The sequence below is a fragment of the Drosophila takahashii genome, chromosome X (assembly GCF_030179915.1).
Source record: "Drosophila takahashii strain IR98-3 E-12201 chromosome X, DtakHiC1v2, whole genome shotgun sequence".
NCBI classification, from domain to species: domain Eukaryota; kingdom Metazoa; phylum Arthropoda; class Insecta; order Diptera; family Drosophilidae; genus Drosophila; species Drosophila takahashii.
In genome coordinates this window covers 22,831,972-22,852,392 of record NC_091683.1, presented here as the reverse complement: position 1 = coordinate 22,852,392, position 20,421 = coordinate 22,831,972, and the positions used below count along the sequence as shown (strand labels likewise).

At 37.3% G+C, this 20,421-nt stretch overlaps 1 protein-coding gene across 18 annotated transcripts in view; it reads left to right on the top strand.

Moving 5' to 3' along the window:
* Positions 1–17,028, top strand: part of l(1)G0196 (inositol hexakisphosphate and diphosphoinositol-pentakisphosphate kinase) — a 31,786-nt gene extending 14,758 nt beyond the window's left edge. For 9 of the 18 annotated variants that reach the window (XM_044393233.2, XM_044393239.2, XM_070218487.1 and 6 more), the window contains 8 exons: positions 692–1,712; positions 2,262–2,571; positions 6,809–7,036; positions 9,616–9,999; positions 12,454–12,529; positions 12,602–12,833; positions 13,798–14,371; positions 16,473–17,028. In XM_044393233.2, coding sequence (XP_044249168.1) covers positions 692–1,712; positions 2,262–2,571; positions 6,809–7,036; positions 9,616–9,999; positions 12,454–12,529; positions 12,602–12,833; positions 13,798–14,371; positions 16,473–16,813 — 3,166 coding nt within the window. In that variant the 3' untranslated portion in view covers positions 16,814–17,028. Of the gene's footprint in view, positions 1–691; positions 1,713–2,261; positions 2,599–2,695; positions 3,071–5,104; positions 7,037–9,615; positions 10,204–11,197; positions 11,382–12,453; positions 12,530–12,601; positions 12,834–13,797; positions 14,372–16,472 lie in introns of those variants that run through there. The other 9 variants (XM_044393243.2, XM_070218491.1, XM_070218486.1 and 6 more) reach the window with 8 other exon arrangements.
* Positions 17,029–20,421: the final 3,393 nt, after the last annotated feature.

The window sequence follows — 20,421 nt, the reverse complement described above, 5'->3', positions numbered from 1 at the left end:
AATAGTTCAGAACTACGAAAAAAATTTGTATACAAATCGGACATAAATGTTGCTGCCAAGATCTTTAAGGGTATAATCCTAAGTGCTTGATTTTCTGATTTATAATCATTATTTGCAGTCCCTTTTAAAATTTCGGATAAAAATTTTACAAGATTAAAAATAAAATCGTGTTTTTTGTATGTATACCTATACTTTCTTTCTTTCTTTTGTTTAAGGACTCGCATTCACCTCTCGAAAATTCTTCCAAAAAACAAAAAACAATTCAGGCAAACAACAGCGTGATTAGCATATTGAATTAACTTTAATTATAGCACGAGTCAACCAATTGAACTTGTTAACGTTTTCGTGTGCAATCCTTTTAGTGTTTGCAATACCTTGTGAATGGTGTGTCATTCGTTATGATCGGACAATTACAACAGATTTTCAATTCTGCGGTCATATATATAGTAGTCGACTTCGCACACTAATGTATTTCGAGAAATTCGAATTTATTTCGCTGTTTAAAATGTTATTGCGGCAACATTATAACTTGTAACATATTCAAAGGCTTGCCGAAGATAGTTTTCCGTTCCTTAATAACTTCATTAGGTATATTTTCATTCCACTTGTTCTTTAGTATTCAGTTTTAATTTTTGCTACATAAATCCGTTGTATAATTTTAACCAACAAATCCCTATATTTTCCGCAACAGGGCAAAAGGCCGTCTCCACGAGCTAATGCAGAATGATCGTGAGTTCTCCAAAGAGGATCGCGAGTTGATCAATCCGTGCAACAGCAAATCGATCACCCAGGCGCTGGACTTTGTTAAGAATCCTGTGGACTGCTGTCACCACGTACATCTGCTAATCCGCGAGCTATTACACATCATCAGCATCAAGAAGGACGATCCGAAGACAAAGGATGCAATCTTGTACCACGGCGAGACATGGGACCTCATGCGTTGTCGCTGGGAAAAGATCGAGAAGGATTTTAGCACCAAGTCGAAGCTGTTTGACATTTCCAAGATACCGGATATCTACGATTGCATAAAATACGATCTGCAGCATAATCAGCATACTTTGCAGTATGATCAGGCGGAGGAGTTGTATATATACGCAAAGAATCTGGCTGATATAGTTATACCGCAGGAGTACGGCTTGACGCCGCAGGAGAAATTGGCCATTGGCCAGGGTATTTGCTCACCATTACTAAGGAAGATCAAGGGTGATTTGCAGCGAAATATCGACGAAGTCGAAGATGAGTTCATGAATCGTTTGAATCCACACTATAGCCATGGTGTGGCAAGTCCTCAGAGGCATGTCCGCACAAGGCTCTACTTCACCAGCGAATCACATGTCCACTCGTTGCTCACAGTCCTGCGATATGGGGGATTACTTAACGTTGTCACCGATGAGCAGTGGCGTCGGGCTATGGACTACATTTCGATGGTATCGGAGCTGAATTATATGTCTCAAATCGTCATCATGCTCTACGAAGACCCCACCAAGGATCCAACTTCCGAGGAACGCTTTCACGTCGAACTGCACTTCAGTCCGGGCGTAAACTGTTGTGTGCAGAAAAATCTGCCGCCGGGTCCGGGCTTTCGGCCGCATTCGCACGGCGACAATGCTTGCAATGTGAGCTTGCAGTCTTCGGATGAGTCAAATCCTTCCAGGATCGAGGAGGAGAACGACTCTAATTCAGGAGAGGAGCGGGAGGGTAAGAAGCGAGGGGTAAGTTTCTAAAATTAGTTTTTACATTTTGGCAGGTATTGCAAAACCAAATAGTAATTTGCCCACTTAAAGTTTAAAAAAAAATCGATTTCAATTTTAATAATGGGCTTTAATATTCACTCTTCCAAGCTCTATTTTTTGTGTAAAAGTCTTAATTTTGTCCCACTTTTAGTTAAAAAATATCACATATTAGCATTCCTATAGCATGAAAAAACAACAGATAAACAAAAAATAGCCTAAAATTAACTTTTGCGTATATTACTATAGTCCAAAATAACGTTTGCTTATTTTGATAGGTTTTGTCATAAAAATAATCAAAGTATAATCAAATTTTTTAGTTTAGGAGGAGTTTTTTTAGGGATCAAACTAATTTGAAAATAATATCGGGGCAAATCAAATCAGTCAGAAGTTTGCAACGCAGTGAAGGAGACTAATCAAAATCTTCATTTTATTTCTAAGAATCTCAAAGAATGAATGCTGCACTGTTGCGACCAGATTTACATGCTTATACGAGTATTTAATATATGGTTTCGTTACTATTTCTTTTAGAATACCGGCCAAAGGTGTTCGGATCGCAGCGCTGAACGCACTTCCCCCGCCTTTGGATTCAACCGATTAGAACTGCGATCCAAGCAGTTTAAGTCAAAGCCCATTCCCATCGGAGCTCACCATACGGTCAGTGGTCATGAGGCAATGGATTTGGCCAAGCGGTTAAACGAGGAGCTGGCCTCGCAGCAGCAGCAGAACCAGCAGCTCCGGCCCATCAGTCCGGATATCCGTGCAGTGAGCCCTGACTGCGAGCCACGTTCCCGGAGCTTCGAACAGCGTCCCTCCTCCGGCGTCTGTGCCAAGGAGCCGGGTACGTATTTTTGGGCAGGGACTGACGGTCGATCGAGCAAAGCTTGCCGCCGCCGCCTACGCAGCCGCCTTTTCCCCAGGGTCTGGATTTAACTAGCCACCTTTTAACCAGTTACCCAAAAAAGAATCCGCGTTACTCGTTTGTCCTTCACATAACTCAACCACCCGATTGGCAAATCCCAATTTTAGACTAATCCGCACTGATACGGTTTGGCTTACCTACTTTAACATAACTCCGAGATAAGTTTTGGCAGAGAAGGAAATTTAAAAATTAATTTTGGTTTCAAGGTAGGCTCTTTTCAGATGGCCGTTCACTTAATGATAAAGCTTGCCAGAAGAATATCAGTTTTTGAAAAATAATAATAAGGATACCGAATTGTAAATTAAAATTAACGTCTGTTCCCTTGTCTGTTTTTTACTGACAAATTTGTTCTGATAGTTTACAAAATAGGTAATTAACCACCATTTAACTGATTTACTGGTTGTAGCGGTTATCTAATTTTGATACATTTTTTTATATACGGGGGTGTCACAGAAATCTCTTCCAACCAAAGACGGTTGTACTTAAGAAACATAACGAATTTTGGTTAGAAAAGATTTCTGTGACACCTCCGAATTGGAAAGTTCTGTAGGATAAACCGAAGAAGTTAGTTGAGACTCTCTCTGCCAGGTTATCCAGGCCTCGGTTTCTCCGAAGTACCACCTTTATTCATCTCTTGAAATTGTGCATAACTTCTTGTCCTCTTTTATGGTTTATATAATATATTTTTTTGTGGGGTTCTTTGCATGCCGTTCCTTTGTTCCTTTCTGTGTTTGCGTCACACGGTTTCCCGTTCGCACTACCATCTAACACAACTGGGGAATCCCCAAGACTAACACTAAGGAAAGGAAATCCCTACCCGAAAATCTGAACTCGCTTAAATTTTGTTTTATATTCCCCCACCCAAAATATTTCGATGAATTATTCTACTTTTTTTAATATATATAAAAATAGATTTTATATATCCTTTAGCTAGATGCCTCTCTATTTCGAATGGTAAACGAATAATATTCAGTTGAAATTTTCCATCATTTTCACTATTGTCCAAGAAAAAGTTTAAAAGAATTTTCATCTCTATCTCTCTTGAGCTGTACCCAACATTTTTTTGGTTTTCATTTTTTCTATTGCAAAACAATCGAAATGACACACACGCCCAGGACACCCTACGCATTTAAACACACCTTTTTTTGTTGAATGTCCATATATATTTCGATCTGTATTTTTCAAATGAAATATCAAACCAAGAGGTTTGTCTAGAAAAAATAAAAATCTATAAGCATCTGGCCGCGGAATCCCGTGTACTTGGCAATGCTGGTTAAACTGTCTCAGTCACAACATAACACACAGCCACTCTATCCACGTCCCCACACACTTGCTACACTCCTACAAAAAGCAGCTGAGCACCAGGAAAGATTTACACCATCTGACCATTTTGTTTTCAGAACAATTATACAAATCTTTGCTGGCGTCCAGCTGCCTACGGCCAAACAAGGTTCTATACCCCTTCTGTTTTGCCCTCTATTACTTTCTCTATCTCTGTAAATGCCTGTTTGTCTGCTTATCTGTCCTGTCAAACTATCTCTTTTTTGTCTCATTGCATGAAAAGCAAATATTTGAAAGATATTGAAAAAAATTTAAAATTTAGCTTGGATTTGTGGCGTTCTCTTGTCTGTGTCTGTATGTTGCTTGTTGTTGTTGTTTGCAGACCCAGAACCCTTCCCACCGACCCATAATCCTTTCACACCCACACAAACACATCTACAGAGACATTTAAACAGTGACCTAACCGGACCCGAAAAAATCCACTTACTCTTTCGATGCCTGAATTTTTATATATACCTACAAAGTACTAAAAGCTTCTACTAAAAGCCTTTGCCGCTGCAGCTGCCAAGTTAGCCAACTTACAATTTTTCTAAATGCTCTTGTGGGGTCTGCAAGATTGGAAAATAACGGTTTAATGAAAATATATTATAACATAAATAAATAAAGTAACTATTAAAACTAGTAGCTCAATTTTAACCTGAGGTAATATTAGATTTATTGCAAGTGTACCTCTATTTGTTAAAATCATTATTATTGATGTATAAAATGAATTATAAAAGTGGTTTCAATTTAGTTAAAGGAGCATATATCTTTCGGGTCTTGCAAGAGTATTTCCCATTCGGCTTGCCGATTTTATTTTTCTTTCCTTTGTCTTCCTCTTAGTTTTAAAATTGTTTTTCCTTCGTTTTCTATCCCCGTGTTTTCACGTTCCTTTGTTTTTCTACGAACTTTGCGCGATCTTCGAATTTCTTTTTGATTATCTCGGCTAATGAGTTTTCTATTTGTACACACTATTACATAAACCAACGCACCGACACTCCAATTCTTGAATATATCACCACGAACTTGGCTGACTTTGGACTGAAAACTCGAACCAACCAACATGCCTAACTAATTACCCTTCTTCCTGATTTCATTTTGCTCGCGGACCGAATATGACTTTGATGATTAGTAGCTCTATCTTCTGATTTTGAAGAGGTTTCTCAGGGTCTTATTTCTAAATTGGAGGACAGCTTGCAGGCCCGCACTCCTGAATTTAGGGAGATAGCCCACGCTCGAGTGGGTGTAGCCGCCAACTCGGAAAAGGGAGCAAATCCAAAGGCTGGAAATCGCACGGCTTTTCAGATTCGGGTTACGGATAGTTTATCCTTCTTTAAAATTGATTCATCGACGAACGAGCTGCCCTTGTCGGACATTGATTTTTCGCTGCACCCGGCCACTCCCCAATGCGGTCCCTTGTCGCACAAACGGCCCCATGTGCTGACAATGCGGCGGATGGAGAGTTGCGATGAGGGCGAAGATCTCGAGCAGCTCCGGCATATGCCGCAGATCTCGCCGATGGCCACAAATGAGCGGCCCTTAAGCTCCTGCAATTGCAGCAGCTCGGCGGTCCACGCGCACTCGCACTCCAAAAGCCTGATGGACTTGGGCCAGGCGACGGCTGCGCCATCCCCACCAGAAGCCAGACAGCATTCGGAGATGGGCGGTAAGCCGGTGGCAGGGGCAGATGCAAGTGCCAGCAGTTTCGATGACGACTTCCAGTTGTCCAGCTCGGCACCGGCCATCCTGATGAGCTCACACTTTGGCCAAAAGCCAATGAGTGCTGCCTTATCGCCGATGGCCCATGCCACCACCTCGCCCACAGCCTCCACTTTACGTCTCTGCCAGGATATGGACAAGGCTTCGGCTTCGGCTTCGGCCTCATCATCTGCTGAACGCAAGGCCACCAGTAGCTCCTGTGGTCAGCTGTCAATGCCGGCCTCGGCTCCTGTTTTGACGGACAATCCGTTTCGCTTCACCGTTTCATCAGTGGGCTCGGCAGCGTCCTCTAGCGCTTGTTTTGTGAGCTGTTTCGAGCCCATCAAGGAGCAGGTCACACCCACATTGGAGGTGGATCCAAAGCCATCGCCGACAGAGCCTCAAGTAGTCTATAATCTGCCCACGCTGCTGATTACAGGCACAGCAAGTACAACAGAATTGACGGACATGAACAATACCTATAGAACGACAGAAAACTCAGTAGTTGCTAGAATGTTTGATCCAATAGGTAGTAAGATAATAAAAGATATAGCAACAAACACAGTAGAAGTAACAACACCAACACCAAAAGATATTAGAAGTGCTACAAAAACAGATATAACAATAGATTCAACAACGGTTACAGCAATAGATACAACGAAAGATATATCAACGAATACCGAAATAGTTACATCAACGGTTACACCAACAGATACAACTGTAGGTATAGAAAATTCAACACCAACGGTTACACCAACAGTTACAACAACCGATCTTACAAAAGGTATACGAAGCTTTACACCAACAGCCACCCCAACATCCCCACAAACATTTACTCCATCAACCACCACTACAACAACAACAACAACATCAGCAGCAGCAGCTTTGTTTGATAAAACAGCAACAATGTCTTCTAATCAACCATTTACTAACCAATTCCAATCAATCGATCCCCCCTCAAACGACGCACCACACCATCATGTACATCAACACCAAAACTTAACAACGATCATCGATCAACAACATCAACAAACATCATGCACCATCAAAAATACACTGAACGAAAACAAAACCACCGCCACAAATACAAACACCACTACCACGACCCTGTCTTGTTGTACCAATACCATCGCCACAGATAGCCAAGTCTCGGTTTCGGCCTCAGTGTCATCGGCCAACTCGTCCACGTCGTCGCGACGCCAAAGACACAGTATTGCCGGCCAGATGTCCTATATGAAAATGTTGGGTTTCGGTGGTTTTAGCAAAAAGATGGCCACCAGCGCAAATAGCCTTTTCAGCACCGCCGTCATTAGCGGCAGCTCGTCCGCTCCTAATCTTCGCGACATGATACCGGTCTCCTCATCCGGTGAGTACACAACATTCACTAATTATAATATGATGTAAGCACTGAATATTCATTTTTTCGGAGGAACGAGTTTGGGTCCCTAAGTAATAATTCAGAACGTTTGAGCTTTAATTTGAACCATTTTGTCTACAATGCGTAAGATACCTATAAGGTTTTTATTTGATATTGGTCGTCAAAGTATTAAGTATTTTGACACGCTCATACAAAATTAACTACACAGAGAAAATTATCAAAAGTTTTAGGTGCAAAATAAGGGGTGAAACATTTTAAAAAGTAAAACGTTTCATACAAATTTATTTTACTTTGCATTTTTAAAACGTTTTCTTTTTTATTTTTAAAACGTTTTTATATGAAAACGGCACCTAAAACGTTGTATAATTTTCTCTGTGTAATTTTTCTAGAAGGTTATGTTTTAGATATCGGATTTATTTTCAAAAATTGACTTGTTTGTCAATTCAAGTGTACTCATGCAGGACTCTAGTATATAATTCCCGATATCTAAAACATTACCTTCTAGAATATGCCAGTATGCGTACTAATTAGATAGGTAAGAATGTCACAAGCAGGAATGGAGTGCCTCGACTATCAGATACCCGTTATATTATTATTATTTTAGTGTAATCGTGACTGACTTTTAAAGGTGTCCAAACTTACACAATCTTTTTCAAAATAGCGTTTTTTTTTCACTTTTCAACAACAAATATTTGTAGTTTTCATAAATGAAAAAAAAATTGTTTTGTTGGTTTATTATAAACGTAAGAGACAAAACGCATTACCAGTGGCAAATTAAAAACAAAATGATCTTCCGTCTGTGTTGTCGACATGTAGTGTCCATTTATATGCTGATGATGTCCAGATGTATATTAGTCGTCCCTCAAATAGAATTAGTGAGTGTCTAGATATTTGTAGAATGGAGCTTGGTTAAGTAAAACAAGAAAGGAAGCTAGCTTCGGCCAGCCGAAGCTTATATACCCTTGCAGATCATTCCTATTAATTAACAAATCGCAAAAATGTTCAATTTTCTAATATTTCTCATTAATTTTCCGATCGCTCCTATGGCAGCTATATGATATAGTCGTCCGATTTTGATTAAATTAAAATTGAAATTCGGAAATATTTAAAAAGAGTCATATCCTAGAGTAGAAGATAATACAATAAAAACCAAAGAAGCTTGAATTTATTTCCTATTACTTTTCCATTAATTTTCCGATCGTTCCTATGGCAGCTATATGATATAGTAGTCCGATTTTTTAAAAAATTAATTCGAAATTCAGAAATATTTAAAAAATAACATCCCCAAAAGTAGAAGGTAATATTTCCAAAAACACCGAAGCTAGAATTTTTTAAAGTTTTTTTTTTCCGATTGTTCCTATGGGAGCTATAAGATATAGTTGTCCGATCCGGTCGGCTCCGACATATATACTACCTGCAATAGAAAGAAGACTTTTGCGAAAGTTTTGTCCCGATAGCTCAAAAACTGAGAGACTAGTTTGCGTAGAAACAGACAGACGGACAGACGGACGGACAGACGGACAGACGGACGGACAGACGGACAGACGGACAGACGGACAGACGGACATGGCTAGATCGACTCGTCTTGTGATGCTGATCAAGAATATATATACTTTATGGGGTCGGAAACGTCTCCTTCACTGCGTTGCAAACTTCTGACTGAAATCATAATACCCTCTGCAAGGGTATAAAAATGGGCAAATAACAACGGTCTCGCCATCAATCCATTAAAATCAAAGTGATTGATAATTTTTAAAAATAAGTTATGCAATAATACACTAAGCCCCCTGATGATAAATAACACACCAATTGAGTACGTGGAAACCGCCAATAATCTGGGTATCACATTCAATAGAACATTGAACTGGGATGACCACGTAAATAAAGCGATAGGCAAAACATATGCACTAATAAGATCCTTGTCACTAGTTAAATGTTCCTTACCTGTTACTGTGCGTCTACTTATTGCGAAGTCTTGTCTAATACCCACACAACGTGGAATGAACTTTCCAATTACATAAAAGAAACTAGGAACGCACCACTATTAAAGGCAACACTTCTTTTACACCTAAAAAATAGCAGCTCCAGTTTGCTTTAAGCTGTATTATCCTATCTTAACATTGCGACTCTTCCTTTGTTTTTTAATTCGACTTAACTATATTTGTCATTCTGTATTTTCAATAATTAATGTAAAATGTATGTAATTAGATTTAAGAACCAATATTGTTCGAATATAAAATTGATTATCCGTTGTGACTAGCGCACTAATTTATAAGTTATACAACTTGTAGCGTTAGGAAGCCAAAACAATAAATAATAATAATAATAAAATGTGTTAACTTTCAGACTCTCCCATTCTATTATTTTAGAAAAGAGTAGGTAAAAAATAATTTTTAAAAGGTTATTTTTAAACTAGTGTTATTTATGATGTACCTCTTTAAACAATTATATTATACAATACACCAATTTGAAATTTTTAAACTAAATTAATAGAAATAGTATGAAATAAAAATTATATTTTGTTTAAAATTTAGTTTTTGCCTGATAATAACAACTCTTTTCCGCAGGTTTTGGCGATGTACCACCAATCCGGCCGCTTGAGACGCTACACAACGCCCTGTCACTGCGCAAGCTGGACAGCTTCCTGCAGGATATGATCTTGGCACAGATCTTTAAAACGCCGACAGGTTCACCGCCGCGGGGATTCGCCAAGAGCACTCTGCCAGCAGTCTCCTCGATGACGCTGACCGCCGGAAATCAGCCCGAGGTGACGATCGGCAATGAGGCGCAAATTGGTGGACATCAGAAGACCGTAACTCCGACCTTTGACCGGCGAGGCAGCGAGTCCGGCACAACCGATGCCCATCAGCGGCTTCTTCCGGAGGGCCAGTGTCCAAATCTGGATGAGAGCAACTCAGCGCTACTGCAATCGCTGGCGGGAAAGATGCAGCGTAAGTGCAGAAAAAAGTCTGTGGTTGAGTGGCAGTGTTAAACGGGACCGGATCTGGTTTATCTATTAACTTTATACTCCTATCCATATGTTTTTTTGAGCCTAAGTAAATTCTAAATTATGAAAAGGTTGGATTGCTTTTCAAATTTGCACGTTTCACAAAAATTTATTTAATAAAATTGTTTTATCACTGTTTTAAAAAGCTGATCTATGTTTTTGAATGATTTGAATGCGAATTTAGTGATTGTTTTGAGCACCTTTCACAAGACTTATATATTTTTATATCCTTGCAGAGGGTATTATGATTTCAGTCAGAAGTTTGCAACGCAGTGAAGGAGACGTTTCCGACCCCATAAAGTATATATATTCTTGATCAGCATCACTAGACGAGTCGATCTAGCCATGTCCGTCTGTCCGTCTGTCCGTCCGTCTGTCCGTCCGTTTCTACGCAAACTAGTCTCTCAGTTTTAAAGCTATCGGGATGAAACTTTCGTAAAAGTCGTATTTCTATTGCAGGTAGTATATATGTCGGAACCAAACGGATCGGACAACTATATCTTATAGCTCCCATAGGAAGGATCAAAAAAAAAAAAACGTAAACAAATTCTAGCTCCGGTGTTTTTAGAAATTTAGAAATTAATGGGAAAAAATTATATCTTTATTGGTTTTTATTACAGTTCCTTCTACTCTGGAATATGACTATTTTGAAATATTTCCGAATTTCGATTTTAATTTTTAAAAGATCGAACTACTATATCATATAGCTGTGATAGAAACGATCGAAAAATTAATGTGAAATAATACGAAATGTAACATTTTTGCGATTTGTAAATTAATAGAATGATCTGCAAGGGTATATAAGCTTCGGCTTGCCGAAGCTAGCTTCCTTTCTTGTTATTTTACAATTTAAGCTTTTGGTTTAAGCAATGAACACATTTTTTTCAAAGAATTTAGGTACCATATTAAAATATTTTTCATAAATTGAAGAAAATATAAAACAATTTTGTGTAATTTTAAATGTAAAGACACTGTTTCGAAACGTAATTTAACCAAAAACGTGCGTTGAACTAGATTTTAAAATTAAAATCCACAACTAACAAAGTGTTTCAAAACCTCTCTATCCACAAAAAGTGTAACTAAAACAATACTTTATTTCAACTTTAATTTATTCACTATATTTTTTATTTTAATTTTTTCAGAGAATCCAACAGAGCCAAGCATTTAAAACAAATGCAGTAAACCTTAGTTTTACCTCTTTGTGTATATTCAAAACTAATTGAAATTATATTTATTCATATATGAATAAATATGCATGTACTTGTTTATTGAAATCCTTTAGTTCCTAAGCCTTATGTTATTAAAATGGCAGAAAGTGCTAAAGTATGTATTGATTTCAGGAATTATGTCGGGCGGCATTATATCCCCTAATTACTTTACTTTTAGGAGCAAGGTTTAAATTCTCGCGATTAGATTTGGGTCTTTGGTTCACTCGTATCCCGAATGTTCTTTCGCTCTTAATAAGTCTATTCCGAAATTTTATTGGCTTTCTTGATTTTATATATATATATATACAATGTAAATTAAAACAAGAGAGAACGTTATAGTCGGGTGCCCCGACTATCAGATACCCGTTACTCAGGTAAAGGGAGTGCGAGGGAGATGGAGATAGAGATAGAAAACGTTGATCACGCATAACTTTTTAACGAATGGTCCGATTTGAAAAATTTCTTCTACATTTCGATAGGTATTGATAAACACAATAAAACTGCATTTTTACTTTTCCAAAATATTAAAATTTTTAAAATCATATATAAGCGATTGTGGGCGTTAGAGGGGGCGTGGCACCACTTTGAAACAAACTTGCGCTGCGTAGGAACTCCTAAAATCTGCATGCAAAATGCCAATCTTCTAGCTTTTATAGTTTCTGAGATCTCAGCGTTCATACAGACAGACAGACGGACAGACGGACAGACGGACAGACGGACAGACAGACGGACAGACGGACAGACGGACAGACGGACATGGCTAGATCGACTCGGCTAGTGATCCTGATCAAGAATATATATACTTTATGGGGTCGGAAACGCTTCCTTCTCCCTGTTACATACTTTTGCACGAATACAATATACCCTTTTACTCTACGAGTAACGGGTATAAATATATATATATATATATCCTCCTATATAAATATCTGATGCACAATTTGTATGTGTTTCAACACATTTGTTTATATTTCACTGTTTTGTATTTATTATCTATGCTATTTTTAGTCTTATTCAAAGTTGTAATATAATTACGTTATGTTGTATTTATCCCTCACTTTCTTGCTTGTCAATTATTATTATTTTTGTTACTGTTCCATTTTTGTTACGTTTTCCCAACTTATTTTAATATGTAATTATTAAACTAACATCTTAAACCCTTGGTCACTAAACATACACCCGTAAACAACAAGTTTGGCCTCAAGACAGTCTGCAGGCAGCTGAGGAGGAAGAGGAGGTATCCCTACCAGTATTGGAAATAAAGCCAAGGTGACATAATATTTGTACAATAAATTAATATTTATTAAAGTTACTATTAAAGTTTATATTTTATTTTGACAGCTTGGATCTTACCATGGAGATCATGGAGAAGTGGGCGTCAGCGGCTCCCTCCTTTGAGCCCATGAACCGGGACAGTCTGGAATCCGCCGAGGGAGCAGTAGGCGGTGGAGTCTTTTTGAGCGTTTGCGAGGAGCAGGGCAGCGGCAGCACTTGCCTTACTCCAGTCAGTTTCGGCATAGATCTGGATTTGAGCATGGTGGCCAACAAGGGCTCCATGACGCTGTCTATAGATGTGAGTGTAATTTCGATCTGTATCTTATCTACAATATGACTAATTCAAAAATGTTACAAATGATTTACAATCTTCGGATTTGGCCATAATTTGGTTCGAAACAAACTAAATTTGTATAATTGTTATACCCTTGCAGAGGGTATTATGATTTCAGTCAGAAGTTTGCAACGCAGTGAAGGAGACGTTTCCGACCCCATAAAGTATATATATTCTTGATCAGCATCACAAGACGAGTCGATCTAGCCATGTCCGTCTGTCCGTCTGTCCGTCTGTCCGTCCGTCTGTCCGTCTGTCCGTCTGTCTGTTTCTACGCAAACTAGTCTCCCGGTTTTTGAGCTATCGGGACGAAACTTTCGCAAAAGTCTTCTTTCTATTGCAGGTAGTATATATGTCGGAGCCGACCGGATCGGACAACTATATCTTATAGCTCCCATAGGAAGGATCGGAAAAAAAAAACTTTAAAAAATTCTAGCTTCGGTGTTTTTTGAAATATTACCTTCTACTTTTGGGGATGTTATTTTTTAAATATTTCTGAATTTCGAATTAATTATTTAAAAAATCGGACTACTATATTATATAGCTGCCATAGGAACGATCGGAAAATTAATGGAAAAGTAATAGGAAATAAATTCAAGCTTCTTTGGTTTTTATTGTATTATCTTCTACTCTAGGATATGACTCTTTTTAAATATTTCCGAATTTTAATTTTAATTTGATCAAAATCGGACGACTATATCATATAGCTGCCATAGGAACGATCGGAAAATTAATGAGAAATATTAGAAAATTGAACATTTTTGCGATTTGATAATTAATAGGAATGATCTGCAAGGGTATATAAGCTTCGGCTGGCCGAAGCTAGCTTCCTTTCTTGTTTTTATTGTTAAAATAAGTAAATCAATTTGTTTGTTATTTGCTTTCAATTTGATGACAAAATTAAAATTTTTTTTTTATTCCCCTGCAGGGATTTGAAGATGATGAGGATGCCACTTTGTCAGCGGCTACAACACCTTCTCTTCCGGCCGACTGTGAGCCGCGGCTAGAGAGCTGCTACTGCTGTCCCAGTCACGCAGAGGGTCCTCCGGAAGTTTCCAGCGATGACCCGCGCTTTGGATTTGCGTTACCCGTTCGCATCACCCAGGCTTCGCCGGAGCACTCGCGTCCAGTGCGCCGTGCCCATGATACCGTCTCGCCAAAGATCCAGAAACAAATAAGCCTGTTTGAGGGCAATGTTGCTCCAGGGGCGGGACAGAATAAGTCCGAGTCTAGTGGATCGGTTGGGGGCGGAGCAATCCTACACGCCTCTATCAATCTGCCAGCGGCGGGACCGCATCATCTGCGCCAGGATGCACGGCTGCGTAAGTTTGAGAACCTAACGCAGTCCACTTCGAATTCAAACTTTCCCTTTGAGAGCAACACGCTCAAGAGGGTGCCTATGCAGGCCACCGATGACTATGACAACGTGAGCCACACCCAGAGCTGTACAGACCTTAAAAGCGGCAGCAGCGGAGTCCTCAGATCACCGCAACATCAGAAAGGTAGCTATGTAATTTGTATACCCCTACAATGCCCCGTAATTTCAGTCACTTCAAATTGACATGTTATGTTAAGACCAGTGTTGGGACATACCTAGATACTTTTACCTAGGTACGTACCTAGGTACAATTTAGTGGTACCTTTTACCTTACCTAGGTATACAAATAATTGAGTACCTTTTACCTTACCTAGGTATTTATTTTTATATACCTTTGGAATTATTAAGGTACTTACATAGGTATTAAACATTGCTCTGATTTAAAATAGCCAAATCTGACTGCGACACTGTAGTATCGTTTCATTGTATCGTTTCGTTTCAGAATTGTAATAGTCGGAACGCAGCATTAATAATTCAGCCGTTCTATTGTTTGTTTTGTGAAGTTAAAACTAATCGCAGTTTTTTTTTATATAATTTTGTGCACGTATGTATGTTCCCATCACTACATCAATTTATTTATGAAACCAAAGTGTATTTGGCGCGCAAAAATGCCGTATGTACGTAAACAAACGGCATATACATGCATATGCACAATATATAGTCAATGTTTCTACATACGGAATTTTTGCGCGCCAAATATGTTCATGAGGGTTTCATAAATACATTAATGAAGTGATACGTGCATAAAATTATTCATGCCGCGTGGTTTAAAAATATATGCACAAAATTAAAACATTTAAATTTAAATGAAATGAAAAGATATTGTTTGATTAAGACGACTAAAAACTGAAAACTAGTCTTATTTTAAGTTTAAATGATTACATTGAACAAAACAAAAAAATTATAAAAAATAAAAAATACCTTATAAATACCTTTTACCTTTACCTAGGTACTGGGAAATTTAAGTACCTTTACCTTACCTAGGTATTTATTTTTGACAATACCTTTTACCTTACCTAGGTAAAAAAACACAGTACCTTTCCCAACACTGGTTAAGACTCGATTTAAAAAAATGAAATATTTGTGTCTGTGAAATTTATTACAAACAAGAAAGGAAGCTAGGAAAGGAAGCTACCCTTGCAGATAATTCCTACTAATATACAAATCGCAAAATTTTAATTTTCCTATTATTTCTTATTAGTTCTCCGTTCGTTGTATATATGATAGCTATATGATATAGTAGTTCAATTTTAATAAAAATTAATAAAAAAAAAAAATTAATAAAAATTAAAATCGAAATTCGAAAATATTTAAAAAGAGTTATATCCTGGAGTAGAAGAGAATACAATAAAAACCAACGAAGTAATAATTTATTTCCTATTATATTCCCATTAATTTTGCGATCGTTTCTATGGCAGCTATATGATATAGTCGTCCGATTTCGATACAATTTTATTCGAAAATATTTAAAAAGAGTTATATCATGGAGTAGAAGAGAATACAATAAAAACGAACAAAGCAATAATTTATTCCCTATTATATTCCCATTAATTTTCCGATCCTTTCTATGGCCGATTTCGATACAATTTTATTCGAAATTCAGAATTAGATAAAAAATGGAATTTCTAAAAGTAGAAGGTTATATGTTCAAAAACTCCCAAGATATAATTATTTTAAATTTTTTCCCGATTATTCCTATGGGAGCTATATGATATAGTTGTCCGATCCGGCTCGTTCCGACTTATATACTACCTGCCAAAGAAGGAAGACTTTTGGGAACTCAGAGACTAGTTTGCCTAGAAACAGACGGACAGACGGACATGGCTAGATCGACTCGTCTAGTGATGCTGATCAAGAATATATATACTTTTTGGGGTCGGAAACTTCTCCTTCACTGCGTTGCAAACTTCTGACTGAAGTCCTGAAATACAATTTAATAACCATTTTTTTGGATGCCGTCCAATAAGTCACTGATAGGTAGTTTTTATATTTACTCAGACATTGTCAGCAGTTTTTTTAAAATTTAGTTTTCATTTTTTGCTCGGAACATTTTTTCTCACCGTTTTGTTAAGTGTTTTCCTTTAAAGTTGATTGTTTCCATTTATTTAAAATTTAAATGTTATTTAATTTTTTTGTATTTAAAAAACGTGTAAATACAGCACTGAGTACACACATTTGTCAACATGAACATGAACGTATGCTTAATTTTATTTTATTATTTACAGGAGTTGTAGATGAAGTTCCGCCGGAGCGGGAGCCACCGCGAGCCCACTACGGCCGGTTGATCAATACGTGCTGCTCCGCCTCCGCCTCGGCCTCGCCGACCCCTTCGCCATCCCCCTCGCCAGGGGCTCTTATTGTCAAGGAGCGGTTCATTGAACCACCGAAAAGGGGCGTCGTTCGCGGATATCATGGCAAGACGCAGTCCATGGACGCAGACTTTCTGTTCAACGAGTTTCTGCTGCTGCCGGCTATGGCACCAGCCAAGCTATCGTTTGATAGTTCTGATATCGATCAGGCCAGCGATGACGAGGCACCTAGCACCTCTAAGCATAGGCACTCTTAACTTCCAAACCAACTTAAAATCTTTAAAGCACTCGCATTTTTAATCCACGCCAATGTAACTCATAGAAGCTATCGTTTTTTCGGGTGTTTTCCGAAAAGTCGAGTTATTACATAGATTGACTCGCTAACCGACTCTTTAATCTTAATCAAACTGTTTGTTGTTGTTGGGCCAAGAAAATAAAAATAAAAGGCTAATCTATATTTTTTGTCCAAAAAGGGTGTGTTTTATTCTGGTGCTTTATTCTATTTTTCCTAACAAAAAAATCATGCAAATCTTGCAATCATGCGGAAGAGTCCTATTTTCTTTTCGTTTATATTTTTCTTAAAAAAAGTCCTAAAATGATGTATCTTTTAAATGTTGGGACTGTCGTACAATCCAATTCAAATCTGGCAAAAGAGAGACGCTACAGTCGATAGCCTCGACTATGAGATACCAGTAGAAAGGATATTTCACTAATCAGCTGCATATTAAAAGTATTCGCAAAGGAGAAAAATAGTCTTGAACGAGCATTAACAACGAGAGAGACGAGGGAGAAATACGTGCGAAAATAACGAAGAAAAATAACGCCGCAATCAAATTATCTAAAAACGCAGTTTAATCCGGTTAACATAACCCATAGTGCTGTGGTACCCAGGTTAGGTAGTTATGATATAAATGTTAATTATAAAATTGTATAAATTAAAGTTGAAAATAACATAAAATAAGTGAGTAGGCCATAATATTTGACTACCTTAAAAAAGAAAAACCTAATCTAAAATCAGAGACTTGGTCTTTTATCTTCGTAGTTATTAACTAAAACATCAAACATTCCTTAAGGAGGTATAAACAGTCGCTAAACATTTTTATTTTTTTTATTCCAAGTGTATACATCTTATGCAAACGTGCCTGACATACGCAATTTAGAATTGGCAATGGTAAACGAAAAGTGGATCGAGGTTGACCAGTGAAACCACTAGCCAGAGCCATCACATCCGTAGAACAGGTGGGTCGTTGACAGCCAGTCGAACTTTCACTTGGCCCGATAATTTGCGTGGCATCATGGCCATCACCCCGCCATCATTATCATTATCATCATCATTATTAACATCGGCGGAAGATTGTTGTCGCTGGTTGAGTAATTCCCATCTAGATCTTAAACCATTAGACATTTTAAACTTTTAAGGGCCGTTTTGTTGTGATAGATGAAAAAATCGATTTTTTTTTTATTGCATATTCTTTAAATATATACTGTTGAGAGTACTCTCACAAAAATTCATAGCGATTGGAGCATTAGAACCGAAGTTGTAGCTATTTATAGCGCACTACCTGCACATCGGCCGTTACAAACTTGAATCTATAAACGCGATTACCTCAGAATCTTGTTTTTTCGAAGTTACCTTTTGCGGTGGACACGATTACTAAAAAACTATTAATCCGATCAACACCAAATTTTGACCACTTATTTATTATAATAATAGCTAGTCAAAGCTTGGACAAAGGATTTTTAACTTTTTTGAAAACTTCCTTTTGTAGAGTATAAAAATCGAAAATCGTTTACCTTGAAAAAGTAAATTTTTTGTTTTTTTAGAAATAAAAAAACCTCGAGCACAAAATAGTATCAGAACCTAGCCCTTGACCCCTGAGCCATGCCCATATTATTTCCTATCGAGGCAGAATGCTCTTTTAAGTTCACAATAATATTTTTGATTGTAATGACAATAAATAACTCCATTCTCAAAATTAAAGTAAATATTTTAGGCGTTCACTCAAAAAAAAAAAACAAATTTGTAAATTAGTATTACAAGATTCTGGGTGAAAAAAAGAGTCAAATCAAATACAAAAATATTTGAATTTACTATAAAAAAACATTATTAACTATGCGCCATATACGATTTTACTATTTTCATGTTAGGATCTATTTCGCTGGGAAAAATTATTGAAACAATGGTAAAATAGTGACATTTACCATTTATCCATTACCAGTGTAAGAATAACTTTTCTCCCGATTTACATATGTACATTCTAAATTTAATTATTTATTCCATTTGTTTTTGATGCTTGACAGAACGCGCTAATCTTTTGTTTTCACTTCACTTTAATCTTAATTGCAGAAATTAGCATCAAAAAACTAAAACCGCGATTGGGTAAAATACAAAGGAAAAAAATTTCCGCTCAATTTAGTTTCTTGGGCAAGCACGCGGGGCACTTGAACTGTAACAAGAGCAAAAGTGAAGCTAACATACATACGTTCTTCCGACTCTCTCAAGTGTATGTACTGGGAAAAATTGCCTTGACATATCTTCGAAATCATTTCGTAGATCCAAAGTAAATCCATATTTAACAATATAAACATGTGAAGTTCTACGTGGTAGCCAGGACCTTTGCAGGCTTTTAAATCGGAAAAGGGACAATAAATTCGATTTAAATTTATTAAGAGGAAATAATGGTATATTTTTAAGGTATTACATATTTTAATGAGACATTTGTTTAAATTGTTAATATTTTTTAAAAGTCTACACAAAAATCTTACAATTATTTTGAGTATGGGACTTGAAGGAATGCGTTTACCTGTAAAACCCCGCAAAAGTTTGCAAATTATAGTATTTTTCCAACTTTCCAAATTCCGAATTCTTGCGTCAAGGAATTTTTTGGAGATTTTTGTTTGAGATTTTACGAATTTAATTGACACCAAAAATGTTTAAAAAATGACAATTTTTTATGCTTGCCGATGTGTAGCTCACAATATACTTAAAGTATTCTATTCATTTCTTCGGCTAAGTTAAAGGGTGACATTATAGTTTTTACTTAAAACGGTCGGTCAAAATAAATGTTTGTTGAGGCTTAGAGTTTGGGAAACGCCCTCAAAGTTTGCTTAAACATTACTCATACAACCTGTAAGCCAGCAAGAATTTTTTGCTAAGTAAAAGCAACAATGAATAGACGTGGGGAAAGTTAGATTATTTTCGTGCTAAAAGAGCAGCAAAAGCAGGCTAAATGAAAATGCAGACAGTTTTTTATAACGATTTTGTAAAAGTGTAAATGAGGTTATGTTTCGATTACACTAGCTTAGAAAATAATTTTTGGAAAATACACCAAGAAGGATGACTGTAGTTCCTGGTAGAGTTATTTCCCCAGATCAAAAAAAAGTAAAAAAACTTTTTTATGGATAAATTTTTTTTTAAAAGATTTGTTAAAGAAAATTGTCCGGTATGTCGGTAATATTTTTTGCCGAAAAAATCAATGGGACTTTACTGGTAGAAAAACTTTTAAAATTTCGATTTTTTTTTAGTTTTTACGAATTTGTCATACGTCATACAGTCAAATTTTCAAAGCTTGCAAACCTGTAGCTCACAATATACAATATAGTCAGGGCACCCGACTATAGCGTTCTCTTTGGCTCATATTTAAAAGTCACTCACTCACAGACTTTTTTCTCTTAATATTACCATGATATGAAGTATGAAGTAAGGATCGAATTAGCTGCTGATTTCTGCCGGTGTATGCAAAGGCAGCCATAAGCTATGCGGTGTTTGACATTTGGTTGCGGGTGCGTGGCGAGTTAGATAAAAATACAGGTAAATACAGGTGCGGCCACGTCTAGCCATAAAAGTTTCGCCTTTGGCGAAAGT